The 19190-nt window shown below is 34.4% G+C and overlaps 1 protein-coding gene across 2 annotated transcripts; it reads right to left on the reverse strand.

Annotated features, from left to right (window-relative positions):
* Positions 1 to 1319: 1319 nt before the first annotated feature.
* Positions 1320 to 18820, reverse strand: LOC134251698 (dnaJ homolog subfamily B member 6-like). 2 transcript variants are annotated; one of them, XM_062734124.1, is made up of 11 exons: positions 18770 to 18820; positions 18531 to 18626; positions 15332 to 15441; positions 15175 to 15227; positions 14918 to 14984; positions 13540 to 13604; positions 12400 to 12448; positions 8835 to 9131; positions 8249 to 8328; positions 7010 to 7064; positions 1320 to 3111 (listed from the first exon to the last, which is right to left on the reverse strand). In XM_062734124.1, the coding sequence occupies exons 3-11, from the start codon at positions 15408 to 15410 to the stop codon at positions 2426 to 2428; spliced, it is 1431 nt and encodes a 476-aa protein (XP_062590108.1). In that variant the 5' UTR covers positions 15411 to 15441; positions 18531 to 18626; positions 18770 to 18820; the 3' UTR covers positions 1320 to 2425. The 2 variants fall into 2 exon arrangements, with proteins under 2 accessions (XP_062590108.1, XP_062590107.1); XM_062734123.1 differs by having other exon boundaries at positions 8246 to 8328.
* Positions 18821 to 19190: the final 370 nt, after the last annotated feature.

Raw genomic sequence — 19190 nt, forward strand, 5'->3', positions numbered from 1 at the left:
GATCTTTCTATTAAGATCTGATAAGCCTTTAAATTTTCCCCTTCTTCTTTTCGAACACTCCTTTTAGGCCTCTGACAGGCAAAAAACCCTTCTTCGCTAAATTCCCAAAAAGGGGTTTGGGGAGATTAATGCTAATTTTCCCATCAAAAAGTGACAGGCTTTCAGACTGCTCCATGTTCTCTTCGAACACTGCTAAATGTTTGTGATAAAAATAAACATTCCTTTGATACATGGTCCTCCCCACACTAGTGCAGAGGTTTTTTTTGTTTGTTTTTTTTAAAACCTTTTGCTTCAGTTTAATTTATTGGTGTCCATGGGCAACGATATAGAAATTTCGACTGGATACTTTTTTTTTTTAAAATAAATATTGAAAAGAGAGAAAATTCAGACGTTTTCGCCAATACAAACCAATAGTTTTCATGAATAGCCATACGCTTATTTCATAAACTTTCTGTTGATGTCCAAAATACAGAAAGCCTATTCAGCAATGTACAAGTATAGGATTGTTAAATCTAATGATATTTCTGAAACATCGAATATTTCTCCGACTACTTTCTAATGTGTGATACAAATTTAAAAAAAAAAAAAAAAAAGGAAAGGAAGAGAGTTTGTAGGTCATTAATTTAACATTCACAGATCAAATAATTCTCAGATATTTGCCTAAAAAGAAAAACAGTAAGTGCAGAAAAATGAAGATTCATTGATGTCCCGGACAGTTCTTTCCCTCGGACGAATTTCTTTCCATTCTTCAATATTTTGTCCCACGTGAATCAACATTTATGGAATATTAGTGGAATACTCGGCGCACTTTGCAATTCTTTGATGATCAAGTTCTACAACAGATTTTCTTCTTTTTTTCAGAAGCGCTCAACCATATGTACACAAAGAACAAGAGTTTTGATTAGTTTGAATGGCATTCACCAGCGAATCATGTTCATCATTACGCATAACAAAATTATAAAAAATTAATTATCAAAAAGAATAAGACTAGTGTAACCAATCAAAACTCTTCTTTTTCAATCTGGTAATACTCGGATTGACCAGTACTTGCTAATTTAAGATCTTTTTCTTTACATTTGGACAACCCCACGTTTTAAAAAGAAACATTGCAATGAATGTAGTTTTGTAGAAAATATTATAACAAATGTAGCCCTTGCATTCGGTCAATCAATCGAGATATGAACTTGACAGAAAAAATTATCGAACTCGCACTTTGTGCTCGGTCAATATTCTTTTCTGTCAAGACGATATATCTCCAGATGATGTTAAGAAAGGACTATATGGATGAAATACCTGGTATAGAAATTATGAAATAAGAATTTTCAGACAAAATTTAATAAAGCAACAGTGGTTTTTCCTCATAGTGAAATGGTCTGTAATTTTGCATCATTTAAATTAAAAGATATGGTTGAAGTGTTTGTACATTATCTAGACACATAACTTTCCGAAAGAAAAATGAACATCATATTAGGCTTTACAATAGCATGTTGATTAACAAAAATTACATGAATATATAATTTCACACGAGGGATTTTTAAAAAGAATGAAAATTGCTTTCAATTACATACGAGCTTTAAAAATTGAAAATTGCTTTCGAAAGGAGAAAATTTGCTTTTGATTATATGTACTTAGAATTGACAGCTATGATTGTTAGTTACCAAACTGTATTTCTTTTTCTTTCGTCATAAAACCAGACTCAGGGGTATTAAAGTTTGTCATATATCAGTTACATTAACTTTGGACAAGAGAAAAGCCTTTGCATATGCACTAATTTATTTTAAATAATGCAAAATGACTGACCGTATAAATATTCAATTCACAATTTTTCACACATTCCAGTTACAAATGCTAAGTTGTTTCCATATTAAACATCCCATATATCAAACTAATAAACTAAAAAAAACCAGTCATTTTGTCGGACAACATGGACACATTCATAAGCACTCCTTTGGTTTTAGAATTATCTGTAAATAAATAAATCAGCCGGATACATGTATACTTTTTAACTTCAAAACAATATATTAAGCTGCAATGACATGTCAGCCTTAAATAAAACAAATATATCATGGCACACAATTATGTCTACAATAGATAAATTAGGTCAAGATTGACAGAATTGTGCTATGTACATGACAGAATGCATATACTCAAGATGTGATTTGTCAAAAACATACCGACAGGCAACACTGCTTTACATTTTTTTTTAAAGAAAAAAAAAACATTAAAAATCTATGTTAACATCAATAGAGAGCAATTCCTCTAATTTTCATTCAAATATCACTCATAATTACTCATAAAGAATAAAAACAAATGCCTTCAATAACCATACCGATATAACAAAACAGTTTTTGAAATAAGACAAAACACATTTTATATGCACCATTCCCTCTCAGTAATCTGCATACAGTTTCAGACAGCCTCTACATCAGTGTTTGTGGTGTGTCCCCTTTGCTTTGTCTGTTTTGGAGCTCTTCGGTACATGTGATGACGTTTGGTGATGTCTGACGTCATCGCCGTGCCTGAAATTAGCCCTCCTCCTTCCTAGATCTGTGTGATCAGTCCCTCGACTGCCTGCACCGTGTGTATGGGCCGTGTGGGAGGGGCCCGACTTCTTAGAGGTGCTATGGGGAACAGAACTAGAGGCAGCTTTCGGTTGATCTTTGTGGTTATGGTGCTTCCTAGCATAATAGGTTTTATGTACCTCAGTCATTGGAGAGTGAAGAGAGTTGTCGGTTAATCCACCTATATTGTCATACCACGACATTGTGTCTTGATTATCATCACTCTCACAATTATCGTAAGTAGAAAACTCGTCTACATCGCGAGGTTTACCTTGTCTCGGCATCCCATTGAACTGACCTTGACCTTCATTCGCCCCTGACCCTGATGGTACATCTGCACCATAATCAGCTGATACTTTGACTGAGAAGTTTTTATCTTCTTTCTTTTTCTTACTCTCCTGTTCTTTCTTTTTATTGTTGTTCGTGTCTTCTTTAGAGAGTTCCGATTTACTGAGTTCTAGTGCTATATTTAGCATCTCTTCCTCCTCCTTCTCACTCAAAGGTATATCAGGTCTGTACTTCTCAAAATAGTCCGAGTCTCTTCTGTGTTCTACAAAGATAAGCTTAGAATATCAAAACATTGAAAGTCCTACAATAAGAAATATGAACCGTTAGATTTATCATTTTAAAACATAAACACGTACTATTTCAAGAATAACAAAAGGAAGGTAATGCAATGATTAGTATACAAATATAATGGCAAATTATTTTTTATTTTTCATGCTTTCTGTTCACATGATATGCAAAAAAGATTATTCTTTTTTCATATACCGGTACATCATAAAGATGTAAATGTAACAACAGGAGGCAAATACCATTACACTGGGTACAAGTCAAATAAAAAAAACAAATGTTTCATTAGCTTTCTGGATCTTTGCATGCCAATGATTTAAATGGGCCATTCACAAAAAATGCTTGTGGAAAAAAATAATTAAAGATCAATGTTTTAAACTAAAAATAAAAAAGGGTTGTAATTAAAACTAAAATTACTAAAGGTGACACTAAAAGGTGACCTTCAATCCTAAGTAATTCCCCAAAATAATGTTTGAAGATCTTTGTAAACGACAGACTCTTTCTAAATTTTCTTTTCCCAGGTCCTTTAGATTTCTTACTGTCAGCTGAAGAATTTGATATAGACATTGTCATTTGTCTGATGTTGCATCACTATCCAGCCAAGTTAACACTTACATGTATTCCCCTGTTTGTTATATACAAATATTTATTTGTAAACCGATTTCCTTAACACGACTTCTCTGTTTAAAATCTAATTTATATTAACCTTAATGTCATAATTTGAATTGATGATAGTCCTAGTGAAACAGTCAGTTACCAGTTAGATAAGAAGACTAGTAGCTGTCCATTAATTGAGCAAAGTAGGGCACTGTGATCAGCTAATTATGCCTCAATTGTTTTTAGGCTTATATAATGCACAAAAATTTCTCAAATTTCTGAACATAAAAAAAGTTTACAAAGCATTTTAGATAGTAAACTTGACAAGAGGCCCAGGGGCCACAGCGCTCACCTGAGCACATAAGTTAGGCACAGATCAGATCAGAACTGAAGTTTACTGAGGTGGTGGTGGTGGTGGGGGGGGGGGGGGGACTTGAATTTTAACCCCCCAGGGGATCATGATTTGAACAAACTAGAATCAACACTACCTGAGGATGATTCCATGTAAATATCACTAATAATGGCTTTGAAGTACTTGAAAAGAAGATTTTAAAGGTTTCCCTATCTTTTCCTTTGTAAAACTTTGATCGGCCATTTTGGCCCAATCCTACCCCCGGGGGTCATGATTTGAACAAACTTGAATCCACACTACCTGAGGATGATTCCACATGAGTTTCATCTTTCCTGGCTCAGTGGTTCTTGAGAAGAAGATTTTTAAAGATGTTTCCTATATATTCCTACGTAAAACTTTGATCGGCCATTTTGGCCCCACCCTACCCCCGGGGGTCATGATTTGAACAAACTTGAATCTACACTACCTGAGGATGATTCCATATGAGTTTCATCTTTCCTGGCTCAGTGGTTCTTGAGAAGAAGATTTTTAAAGCTGTTTCCTATACATTCCTATGTAAAACTTTGATCTGCATTTTGGCCCCATCCTACCCCTGGGTTCATGATTTGGACAAACTAGAATCTACACTACCTAAGGATGATTCCACATGAGTTTCATCTTTCCTGGCCCAGTGGTTCTGGAGAAGAAGATTTTTAAAGATTTTTCCTATATACTCCTTTGTAAAACTTTGATCGGCCATTTTGGCCCCATCCTAACCCGGGGGGTCATGATTTGAACAAACTTGAATCCACACTACCTGAGGATGATTCCATATGAGTTTCATCTTTCCTGGCTCAGTGGTTCTTGAGAAGAAGATTTTTAAAGATGTTTCCTATATGTTCCTATGTAAAACTTTGATCGGCCATTTTGGCCCCACCCTACCCCCGGGGGTCATGATTTGAACAAACTTGAATCTACACTACCTGAGGATGATTCCATATGAGTTTTATCTTTCCTGGCTCAGTGGTTCTTGAGAAGAAGATTTTAAAAGATTTTTCCTATATGTTCCTACGTAAAACTTTGATCGGCCATTTTGGCCCCACCCTACCCCCGGGGGTCATGATTTGAACAAACTTGAATCTACACTACCTGAGGATGATTCCATATGAGTTTTATCTTTCCTGGCACAGTGGTTCTTGAGAAGAAGATTTTTAAAGATTTTTCCTATACAGTGGACCTTCAGATATCCGGACGCCAGATATCCGGACGCTTCACCTTCCGGACGATTTTTCTCGGGAACGGATTTTTTTAACGTAATTTTGACTCATTTATCCGGAATTCCGCGTTCCGTATCCGGACGGCTCTTTTTTACTACAAAATGTATTTTTACGTTATAATTTGGTTCATTTATCCGGACGGTAAATTTTAATTTGTACTTCCACTCTTGTCAACATTCATGCCTGAACTGAGTGATAATTGTTATCAAAACACTGGCCGGATTGATTGTTTTTACAAGACGATCACCTGTGACCTGTTATGAATGACTTACGATGATTATAGTCCACAGATTAAGCATGCTAAGTGGATATGGTCATAATATACGAGAGATCGATACACAAATGAAAATAAACAATTAACTGTGTCGGTAACAGAAAACAATTTTCTATTCAGTTATTTGTTATCTGCGAGATATTTATAATTTTAGTACAGAGCTGGTTTTAAATATTTTTCTATTTATAGACGGGACGACATAGATTCATAATCTCGTTGTCTACACATGTGCACATTGTGTAATTTTCATCTGTAGATTGGTGGCAGTTATCATCGAAAAAAAAACCTAAAACATTCAATCAAATTTAAATAATTTTAGACAATCAATGATTTCGCTTGGGAAGATTACTGCGTGAATTTTTAATATGTCAGATTTAGCGTGCATGAGTAATATTCAAATTAAAATTAGACTCGAACTCGATACTGACAGCTCGCTTGGGTGTAATCAAAGCTGCAAATGAGAGAATTCGCTTGGCTCATCAATTTATAGGAAGTAGAAAGTAAAAATAAGCTGGGTAATTAAAAATCTGCCCATATAAGCAGCGTTATATCCAATCTTTGTCATTCTGCTCTCCAGCTACAACCATGTCTACACCGCCGGCAAAGAGAGCGCGAGTCGGCATTTCAAAAAATCTGCCAACGCAAATTAGATCTTCCACGTTCTTCATTGCAAGATTTAAGGCAGTTTGTTATTGACGAGGAGAAAATTACCATTTTAAAATAATAAACTATTATTTCTATACGATAGTATTTATCTTTCTTTATATATATAAGAGTTACAATACAAATACAGTATACATGGAAGAGAAATCAATAGAATTCAGATATCCGGACGCTTCACTTATCCGGACAATTTGCTTGGGAACCAAAGCGTCCGGATAAATGAGGCTCCACTGTATACTCCTGTGTAAAACATTGATCGGCCATTTTGGCCCCACCCTACCCCCGGGGGTCATGATTTGGACAAATTTGAAATCTACACTACCTGAGGATGATTCCACTTGAGTTTCATCTTTCCTGGCTCAGTGGTTCTTGAGAAGAAGATTTTTTTAAAATGCCATTAAATTTTCTCTAATTCATGATTATCTCCCCCTTGGAAAAGGACGTGGCCCTTCATTTGAACAAATTTGAATCCCCTTTACCCAAGGATACTTTGTAGCAAGTTTGGTTGAAATTGGCCCAGTGGTTCTTGAGAAGAAGATGAAAATGTGAAAAGTTTACAACAACGACAACGACAGACGATGGACAAATTTTGATCAGAAAAGCTCACTTGAGCCTTCCGCTCAGGTGAGCTAAAAAGCCAACTACAGAAATATGTCCTATATATATTATACGAAAATACTAAAGAAATTCAATTATTGTGGATTTCCTAATTATTCATTTTATCAACACTCACCTTCACTAGAATTTCCCATTGGTGTGTCCCTGCTGGGACCAGTGCTTCCTTGAATCTGAAAATATACATTTATATATATGTAACCAGGCTATATCATCATGGGCCAATGGACCACGGCACTCACCTGAGTCATCTGGGCCCTGCTGTTTTCAAAAAGATTTTTTTCCTTTCCACTCCCTTGTAAAATATTAATCCTTTATTAGGTCAAATCCCTGGGGACAATGATTTGACCCAACAAAATTTATTTTATATTGGGTAATATGTATGACCACTTTTTGACCAAATGTTCCTCTGAGGATTTTTATAGATTTTCTCTTTACATGAATACTGTATACAGGGTTATTTTTCACCCAGTGTTATTTTTTTCCCCTTTTACACTTGCTCACAAATTTGCCCCGTTTTAAATTAGCCCAGTCCCTGAGTTCTGTGTAAGAATTTATACTGTGTTCTTTGAATTCGCCCTGTTTTAAATTCGCCCACTTGTGACAAGGGCAAAAGAAGCGAAAATAAAACGGGGGCAAAAATTTCCCTATATCGCTTTTTTTAAATGTTAACCCTCTCTCCTCTAGCAATGATTTCACTTTGCCCCAAGATCAATGTCAATGATCACAAACTTGAAGTTATACTCCAGGAGTGCAGTCATCAAACATTATACACATATTTACTGGCTATGAGGACAATAGCAAGTTTATTGTCCCCAAAGACAGCAACTGTTTCCTGAGGCGCAGCCGAGGGGAATAGTTGCTGTCGAGGGGGATGATAAATTTGCTATTGTCTGAATAGTCAGTAAATAGGTGTTTTATTATAATGATGCCAACTTTAATTGTGTTATGTCACAATGGGGAAAAAAACAGAAGAATACCGAGATGAAAACCGCGGGAAATGGAATGCTGCCTGTGAATAGTTTGATGACTATTTCACCATGGGCAAATAGCACAAAAACTATTCCACGGTAGGACTGTTTAGAAAAAATATCAGGTTTATTTGTTATAACTTTATATAGAGCAAAATCACAGAGGTATAATAAATGAATATGTATAAGACCTCACAACTGACCAGCTGTGATAATCTGAATTTGAATATAGCCACATAGCCATATAATGCCACAGAGTGTCAACATGACCTGGTCATAAATTCAGAAAAAAACATCACAGATAGACAGGCAGACTGATTAGAAATGCCATATCATAATAAATGCCTCTCAAAATGACAGTCATATAGAGAGTATATACATACCACTACATCATCATCATCATCATCAGAAATCTCAATAAAGTCCTCCGTCGGGAATGGTCTACTTCCTCCATTTGTTTGAGGTTCTATAAAGATAGAATTTAAACTAAATCTGCATTCAACAGCTTCAAAGACAGCTCAACTTTACTAACTTTTTATGTATTAGAAAAAAAACACACCATGTATCATGTATTTAAAGCAATGACACCAACACTGGAGGTGACACCAGCATTGTTTGTTGTCTGTATCAGAGTCTCTAGTTTTCCTCCAATTTACCTACTGTTTATTTTCAGGTTAATAATAATAAACATGTAGCTAAATTATTACATCAATCAATTTGCATTGGTTACATTAAACATTCTACACACATCTCCACTCTGATCTTGAGAAATGACACAAAAACTACCAGTGTCCTCTCAAAACTTGTCTTTTTTTTTTAATGCTGTACCTTTAATGCCTAAGAATAAGTCTGCAAAATGCTGTTGGTTAACAACACAATGTTTTCCTTGCCTATAAAAATCTAGGCAACACAATATTCTTCCTTGTCTAAGAACAGGCCTATTTGTGTATATTTATCTAAACCATTTCCTACCTTGTTTGGGGGTGGATCTATGGTTTACATTCACATGGTGGCGTTGAGGTCTGTTCCTCTGAGGCTGGTGGTGGCGAGACCTTGAGGAACGATGGAAATGTCCACCCAGACCTGGCTGCTGAAAGTGGAATAGGTGGTCAAAAGGTGACCTCATACCAAACGAGTCTTCTTCCATAAACGTCGGGAAGTGGTCATCATGGTCAGCAAAGAAGGACGAATGAAATGGACTAGATGTGAAGGAGGAAAACCCGAAACCCGGGCCATTGGAAAACATAAAAGTGGTGTGTCCTCTTCTCTCTGAAAATACATTTTTACAGATGATTTCACCTTTTTTGGCATCCTTGTTTAAGACCTCAAATGGAAATCTTTAGTTTTATCAACTTCCAACCTTTTGACTAAATAAGAAAATATCTTAAATATTATAGGAACGAAAAAATGTTTTTACATCTGTCATTAGTCAAATTAAGTCAAAATAAGCCCAATATAATTATGACTGTTTATGAAATGAAAAGATTCTTTTAAGTACAAATTCTTCATCTTATCATAGACAAAAAATTACTGCTCTATCAAATTCTGGTCTAAAAGGAAAAATTGTGATCATATTTATGAATTGAAAGGGCCAATGCTCTGTTTTAAAATTTCATATTCTCTGCTTTTCCAAATAATTGACCTTTAGTACAGTTCCTTTTATTCTGAATAATAAACAAGAGGCCCACGGGCCTTATAGGTCACCTGAGTATCATGTAACAACTTTCAAACAATTAAAATTGGTTCGTGTTTTACCCCAGAGGCCATGAATTCACAATTCACAATTTTGAAAGAGGCACCATTACTTATCATAAGTATAAACTTAGCATACTTACTCTATTTACTTAATACCCAGAGGTAGATCAGAGTAACAAAGAGAAAATGCACTTCCACTTTATAACCAGTTGTGCACCTCTTCCAAAAGGAACCACTGACCATGGGGCCACATATTTCAAAATTTTGCAAATGTTACCATAAAATGGTTGATTAATACTAAAGAGCAGTAGGGGTGGGACGATATACCGATACATCGATACATATCGATATTTTTCTCTAAGATACGGTTTAAGATACAAGCATTCAAATATCGGTACGTAACGATACACGAACGACCTATCCAAAAATTGAAAATGAAAGTACATGTCCTTGGAAAATGGCAGCTTGTACGAAGCGAAGAGATGATTTTGATTATTGAAAACACACTTTAGAACTAATAAGTCGTTGTTTATGGGTAAAATGTTTTCACTTTTAAACAGCCTCGGAAGATTGGACAAGAAAAGTTCAGTACGTAATGCGTGCTTTACACAGAAAGCATCGTTTCCAGAGCATTTGACATTATTATTTGTTAGTCCATCTCGTATTTTTTTTGTAATCTCAGCTTTGCTACAGACTTTCAGCAATTAATAAAAATGTAAATGTGATGTTTTTAAATAAATTTTAGTCAGTGTTCTCTGCTGAACTACACAACTATTTGTAAACAACTTCTTAAAAGTAATTTGGTAATAATAATATGTACATGTATGTTTGTTTTTGTAAAATTTTAGTGAATGGCATTGATGAACTTCAAGTATTAATTTCAAAGCATACATGATTTGATATAGAATAATTTGTAGATTTAATGTCAAGGCAAAAAATGAAATAAAGTACTAATTCTTTTGAATAGTTTTATAATTTATCATGTTGATTTAATGATAAGACAAGAAATGAAAAAAAATACAAATTTTTTAAAATAGTTTATAATATATCAAAATATCGATATACGTATCGTATCGTGCCAATATATTGAGATACGTATCGTATCGCAAGATCTGTGTATCGTCCCACCCCTAAAGAGCAGATTTCAAAGCATTAATTTATTTTCAGACTATGTACCCCCCCCCCCCCGACCCAGGGGGCATAAAAAATAAAAAAAATTTCCTAGATGCACCTTTCTTCATCATAAATATTTGTATACTTGGATCATTGGCATAAAACCCAGGAGCAAAGGAAAAGATTTTCAAAGAATTAATGCATTTTCACTATATAATCAATAGAGCCCCGCCCTTATACCAGAGCCTCTGACCCTGGGGCCATAAAATTCACAATTTTGGAAGTGGCACTCTTGCTCATCATAACTATGTACTTAGTTTATTCAATGCCCAGAAGCAGAGAAGAAGATTTTCAAAGAATTAATGCATTTTCACTATATGATCAATAGAGCCCTGCCCTAACACCAGAACCCCTGACCCTGGGGTCATAAAATTCAAAATTTTGGATGAGGCACTCTTGCTCAACATAACTATGTACTTAGTTAGTTTACTTAATACCCAAGAGCAGAGAAGAAGATTTTCAAAGAAATAATGCATGTTCACTATATAATCTATATAGCCCCGCCCTAGCACAAGAACCCCTGACCCTGGGGCCATAAAATTCACAATTTTGGAAGTGGCAATCTTGCTCATCATAACTATGTGCTTAGTTAGTTTATTTGATACCCAAAAGCAGAGAAGAAGATTTTCAAAGAATAAATGCATTTTCAGTATATGATCAATAGAGCCCCGCCCTAACACCAGAACCCCTGACCCTGGGGTCATAAAATTCACAATTTTGGAAGAGGCACTCTTGCTCAACATAACTATGTACTTAATTAGTTTACTTAATACCCAAGAGCAGAGAAGAAGATTTTCAAAGAAATAATGCATTTTTACTATATAATCTATATAGCCCCGCCCGAGCACAAGAACCCCTTACCCTGGGGCCATGAATTTCATAATTTTGGTAGAGGACTCAATGGTCATTACATTCATGCCAACAGTTTGCCTGCTTGATGTCCAGGAGTAAAGAAGAAGATTTTTAAAGATTCAGTAATTTTGGTGGTTTTGGCCCCACCCCTCAGGCCCCAGGGGGGTGGGGATCATAAAATTCAAAATTTTTGTTCCCCTTCACCCATAGATGCTGTATACCAAATTTGGTTGAAATTGGTTCAGTGGTTTCAGAGAAGAAGCTGAAAATGTTCAAATGTTAACGGACGACGCACGACGAAAACAGATAGCAACTAGAGGTACTGTGAGCAATGAGCTCACTAAATGATACCCCCCGCCTCCCATATGAATAAAATGGCAGTGTCCATGTTTTGCTCTAGAAAATCCAAAATATATGTCATATCAAAAAGTAAAATAGGAGGTGCACAATGGCAATATGTAATAAAGAATCTGTGAAAGTTTCATCAGATTTCATTGAGTGGTATGAGAGGAGTTGCGGATAAGAGATGGGTACCCCAAAGCGTAACAGACGGACGGACGGACAGCTAGACGGACGGACGGACGGACGGACAGACGTACAGACGGACGGAAATCCCGATTACTATATACCCTCCCACTTTTCAAGCGGGGGGTATAATAAGTCACCTGAGTTACTCAGGTGACCTAAAAAAGGATAACCAATAGATGTCCCATGTTTCTTTCCTATGCAGTTATAAATATCTTATAATTTACTTTACTTTCTTGCAGCACATTACACGTACTACCATTAATTAAATTTATGAGAATCTGGTACTTACGGTTACCACCTCCAATAAGCCAGGGGAAAAGTCTGAATAATATATCCATCTATAATGAGAAAAACAGGTTGTTTTACTGATAAATTTCATTCTAAGACTCTAATGGTAAGGACTAATGCCCTGTTCACACAGAGAGTTTAATTCGAATTAAACGTAAAGTTGCTGCAAATTAGCTTCGCTTAGTGTTCACACAGAGAATTTAATGCGAATTAGTTTAATTCAAATTAGTTTACTGCACATTAAATTACTTTATATTTGCTCTGTGTGAACGCTAAGCGCAGCTAATTCAAATTAAATTCTCACGCATGCGTAATTGCAAAATTTAGTAAAATGCCACTTGTCGGTGGTCAGCTATAGGTACTTGTGCTATTTTTGAGTGAAAAACTAAGGAAAATTTTGTTAATCATTAAAATGTGTATACAGACACTTTGCCATTATGTCAAATGGATCTGCTTCTGCATAAGGTGACATGATTTGCAAATGACATCATACATGTAATAGCCGTGCTGACGCCGGGCTGCAGAAGTAAAATTTTAATTCGCATTAGTTTACTTCGCATTAGCTGTCATGTGAACGCAATTTAATTCGCATTAGTTTGATTCGCATTAGTTTACCTCACATCAATTAATTTACTGCGAATTAAACTCTCTGTGTGAACAGGGTATAAAAAACCTACAGCAGAACGGTCTTGTGTAAATGTCATTTAAAAATTTCCAAAACGGATTCACTTAAAGAGAGCATAAAGTGAATACTGACAAACTTTCTCATCAACAATTTTATTTTAAAAATATCTCTTATTTTAAAAGTCCATTTTCTCTAACAGGTTGCTGTTATATTATTGTGATGTCATTTAAACTCAATTTTATAACTGTGTATCAGTTGCATTTCTGTGGTATTATCATTATTATGTTGTATAACTGTACATTTTCTCGTGTAGTTTATAGGAAGTTTCATCCACAAAAAACAAAATTCAAAATATCTGGACCCAAATAAGAATAACCAAAGAAACACCAGCTTTTTTCTTTAAAAGGAAGGGTCTTGATTTTCATCTTGAACATTGAAAGTTAAAAAAAAAAAGTTTTAACTGTTATATTTACCCTGTAAATAAATCACCTTGATAACACAGGTAAACAAACTCACCGTGGCAGTGTCATCGAAAGCTCCAACATCCGAAGAATCATCATGCAAACCAACTGCCTCAGGTCCTGTGGATAAACAGAAAAATAACATAACAAGAGGCCCATGGGCCACATCGCTCACCTGAGAAGCTTTGACCATTCTGTTCTTTACCAGATTTCACCCTTGTTAAAATTTTAATTCACTGATCATAATTTAGACATTTTGTTGGCACAAATGTTTAAGCTTTTTTGGCCCAGTGGTTCCTGAGAAGAAGATTTTCAAAGATTTTTCCTATATATTTCTATATAAAACTTTGATTCCCCTATAATGGTTTACTTCAGAATGCTTCCACATAAGCTTCACTTTTTCTGGCCCAGTGGTTCTTGAGAAGAAGATTTTCAAAGATTTTTCCTATATATTTCTATATAAAACTTTGAGAATTGTCTTGTGTCATTATTTGAACAATTTAGAAAATATACCAGGATGCTTCCACATAAGTTTCAGCTTTTCTGGCCCAAAGAGAAGAAGATTTTCAAAGATTTTTCCTATATATTTCTATGTAAAACTTTGACTTTCTCATCATGATTTGAACAATTTTACACTATACCAGGATGCTTCCACATAAGTTTCTTTTCTGGCCCAGTGGTTTTAAGAAGATTTTCAAAGATTTTTCCTATATATTTCTATATAAAACTTTGATTCCCCATTGTGGCCCCACCCATCCCCCGGGGGTCATTATTTAAACAATTTAGAAATACATTACATGTATACCAGGATGCTTCCACATAAGTTTCAGCATTTCTGGCCCATGAGAAGAAGATTTTCAAAGATTTTTCCTATATATTTCTATGTAAAACTTTATTATTGTACATTTTCCGTGGGTTATGATTTGAACAATTTAGAATCTACAAAATACAAATGCTTCCATATAAGTTTCAGCTTTTCTGGCCCAGTGGTTCTTGAGAAGAAGATTTTCAAAGATTTTTCCTATATATTTCTATATAAAACTTTGATTCCCCATTGTGGTCTTGCCCTTCCCCTGGGGGTCATGATTTGAACAATTTGAAAGTTAAAAAAAAAAGTTTTACTGCCCAGTGGTTCTTACCCCACCCTATTTTTGTCTTTTCTTGATTATCTCCCTTGCGAGGGGATAAATCTCCCCTTGATTCATTTTAACAATTTAAATTCCCCTTTACCCAAACTCGTACCAAGTTTGGTCAAAATTGGCCCTGTGGTCATTGAGAAGAAGTCGAAAATGTGAAAAGTTTCATGCAAACCAACTGCCTCAGGTCCTGTGGATAAACAGAAAAATAACATAAAAAGCACATTTTCAAAGGTAAAAAAAATGTGACAACTGGAATCCACACTCTTTTTTATAAGGATTTAATTACACTGGTACCTTCTGTAAGGTACTTGTAGGCATATCCAATTTCCTGGAACTTCTCTTTTGCATCTTCACTTTGGTTCTATGAGTAAAGTGTACTTCATTGTTATTTCATTAAAAAAAAGAATGTACCCAACAAAATAATGACAGATGATTAAAAAATATATAATCCTCCAAAAATTATAATTACATATATAATACAATAATATCAAAGTACTACAAAAAGATAGTGAATGAAATATCCTTGAAATAGAAAATAAAAAAAAAATCACCTTATCAGGATGGTACTGTAGAGCCAATTTTCTATAACTTTTCTTTATTTGTTCTGCAACGAAAATGATATGAAATAAAGTTGAACATTACTTCAATAAAACTCTGTATACAAACAATAATATTTTTTATTTAGAGAAATGTTTTGGTCTACACTACCATCAGTGGCTTCTTCGGTCAGCTCCAGTACCTCCAGGCACCGCTTCCTCTCTCTGGCGGGGTTCCTCCTCTGAGCCATTGGTGGTGAGTATTACTCAGCTTCAGAAATTCTACAATATATTTATAAAATATGGCATTATTTCTTTGTGTTTTGGCATTAAATATGTCTAATTCTTAATAGAGCCATTGGTGTCACATATCCTGATTTGGTCTTGTTTCACCATTTTGATGTAACAGATGTGGCATAAGCTTTATTTTATCTGAACAAATTTTATCTTTTCATTTTATTTCAACTTTTATCTGAACAAATTTAATTTAGGTTACTTAATGATTGGATCATTATTTGATCAATACTAGTGTGATTTTGGTGTTCTAGACCATAACATGAATATGTACATGTATATATATACTTTCAAGTGGCAATGAGTATAAATTGGTCCCTACCTTGAAGGTTTTTTATATTAATGAACAACCCTTGATAGAATAATGATTAAAGCTTGCATGTTTTTCTACTTTCTGAGTTACATATAGAATATTAAGTTATATAGTACTGTAGCTTCTAATTTAGTATTGTATTCAGGTAAAATAAAGAACATTATATATCTCAACGTAATGCCCTAGTTACAGTTTCAAAGAAAATCAGAGAAAAGTAATTGTTTATATATCTTTCATTATTTCAGGGGCGTCGGCAAAGGGGCAAGCTTGGTTTGGATCAGTTGTTAATTGAAACAAAGAATAGTGAGATTGTTTTTCTTTTTAAAATGATTTTTTTAAACGGCGAAATCTCTCATTGGAGCATCGAGTATAACGGCATTCTGCATGTTCTGTGGTCAATGGAGCGGCAAAGTGTGTACAAGCTATTGTTTACACAGACGTCAAAACGGGATATACATGCATGTCTATATACCTGTACCTGGCGTGTGTACACAATTAACAGGGTAGTCATTAGGATTGCTGTAAGTGCGGGTTTGCTACAAATTGTTCATTGTCCAATTAATTGGTCGATCGATGTTTGGAAGGTTTGATGATTCAACATGATTGCAAGTCATTAAACAATTATCGAAAATATTACAACGTATGAGTATATGTTATATATAAATTTTTAAAATAAAAAAAAAATCATTTAAAACAACTTGAAATTTACACAAATTATCCTACATTTCAATTTCAAAAAGTTAAAAGTATTAATCAACTTATTAAATTTCCTAAGCGTTCTTAGCAACCTACCTCATAAAATCTGAACCCGAACTAAAATGGTTTAAACAATACGCATGGTTACATTATGACGAGGGTGTACATTAAAAGATATATATGTGTGACATAACTGATTTTTGAAAGGATACAAATTTTAATATAGATTGTGTTTATCATTGGTTAATTTATTACATTTGTGAAAAAACATTTTTTTTAAAAAAAATAATATACTGAAATGTAAAAATGTTTTACTTTTAAATTATATAAAACTATTAGCTTCGAAAATATTTTCCAGTATTGTTATCAAACATTTTAATCATTATATTAAAACAAAATCTTGTGTGACTTTAGGTATATATTGAAATTGATATGCCAAAATTAAAATAAAATTCTCATAATCTCCCTTGCAAATTGGTAACAGCATTAGGGCTGTGCATTGAGTTCACCAGAGATTTTGTATTTGATTATTTTTAACTGTATTGCTTAATGGTTATTGCAATATTTTCAAAGTAATTTCGCCAAATGGCATTTTATTACTATATTTACTCCAGCTGGTTTGGTACATGTGAATGTACATAACTGTGATACAGTAGTGTGAACATGCTAAAAACATTACGCACACGACGTGTACATGTACGTGCGCGCGTGAGAGTAAAATCGACGTAAAAGTTGCCAAGCTCACAAAACAACTTCTGTCTTAATGTTTGGCTTAAAATATTGGTATGAAAGTTTGCTTTATAAATAACTTTTGTGATTTAATGACAACAATTGAGGTGACATCTGAAAAGCATATTGCCAATATATCCATATTACAAAATCCTATTGTGAAGCCTGATAATTTTACTCTCTGTATTGCAATAAATTGAAAAGTTTAAAACAAACTGCACAGCAACATCTTGTTACATTTTCATTGTTTACGCCAATTCAATTTGGGAAAGCATGTGAACTCCATGAAGATTGAAATTTATACTGATTTCAAATGCGGAAAACGATGTCTATAACTCCAATGCATCCATAGCGCACAAAATGTTTAAAATTGTCACATTAAAATTAAAAACGTGACGCCATACATTTCATGGTTGCATATATAAATTTTATGCACTAATCAAAATACACATTTTAAATTTTCATAATTTTCGGCCTTATAGCAAATATATTTCGCTATTATGCTAATCGCTGTCAATATATTGAAATTAAAACACAGTGTATCGCCATCTAGAGGACGTTCTTCAGGAGTGCAGCATGCTGCATACAAAGAAAATGGACTTTGTCTTAAAGTTCTATGGAGAAAGGGCAGACCTCTCTTTCTTCACAGCTGGATGCATTTACAATCGCACGAAACAAAACATGAATTCAAGTAAATTGGTAGAAAATTTTTGGTGACCTTAGAAGTATAATATGCTGACAGATGTCTATAGGGATTGAACTCTGACCGCATTTTACTGATGATGTACCTGCAGTTTTCTGCGTCGAGTAAAGAATCTTCGTGCCACTATGTCCCAGAAAATTTAACATGAATTGCACAGGCACAGGGAGGCTACAGATGCGTTAAACAGGCTTTAAATCATTTCAAAGATGTCAAACATCAGAGACAAAAAATAAAGAATTGAAATTAAAATGGCTGTGTTTATTTATTTCCTGACACTTGTGAATTTAAATATACAAAAATATAAATTTTGTATCTTTTAATGTCGTCATTCAATAATTTGACAATTTCAATTAAGTAAAGTCAACTGAAATTCTAACAGCAATTAATCAATTATAGTTTGTAACTAGGAAATGTCCCATTAAAAATCAATATTTGGTAGAAATTTGAATTTTTAAAAACACATTGACACTTTTGACTTGGAGTGTGCCATTGTCACATTTACTCCCTAGCTTATCCCAATCACTGTGATACATTGAACAAAAATGTCAAACTATTTGATGAGTAACAATAGACACATCACTTTAACTTGTCTTGTTAATTTTAACCTCATAACATTAAAAGAGGTCATCTACTTACGAGAAAAATGCGTCAGTCAAAACCCATTTCACTGGTCACCTCTCATTTCTGACAGTTGCCTACAGACATGACGGAATGTCCATTTCCACCTGTAAACTAGACCAAAGAGGAAATTATAAATTAAAAGGTTCGCGTAATCTTATTAAAAGGAGTAAAACATTGTAATTGTACTTAATTATAATTATGACGCTGATTATTTGTAAAATAGATCAAAAAGACCATTCTAGAATGAATATTACGTATTGTCAGTCTTGAAAAATCCCTGAGGCCTTATACCATAAAAGCGAAAGTATAAATAGCGCATGCGTAAATTTATGCATCGTCTAGTTCCCACCGGATCCAGGTGTGGATCTTTAGTGGCGTATTTAACAAGAGGCCCTTGGGCCATATCGCTCACCTGGGCATTGTGGCTAGGAAAAAGTAGAAATTGGTTTATTATTGAATAGTTTAAATCAAGAAGTAGTCCCACGACTAATCATGGCTTTGCTATTCTTGAGATGATGATTTTAAAAGAATTTTCCTATATATTTCTATGTAAAATTTTGATCGGCCATTGTGGCCTCGCCCTACCCCAGGGAGGTCATGATTTGTACAAATTTAAATCTACACTACCTGAGGATGCTTCCATATAAATATGATCAGTCATGGCTTTGCTATCCT

This window comes from Saccostrea cucullata, unplaced genomic scaffold (genome assembly GCF_032062105.1).
Source record: "Saccostrea cucullata isolate Sc308-1 unplaced genomic scaffold, CSIRO_AGI_Scuc_v1 ctg168, whole genome shotgun sequence".
Taxonomy (NCBI): Eukaryota; Metazoa; Mollusca; class Bivalvia; order Ostreida; family Ostreidae; genus Saccostrea; species Saccostrea cuccullata.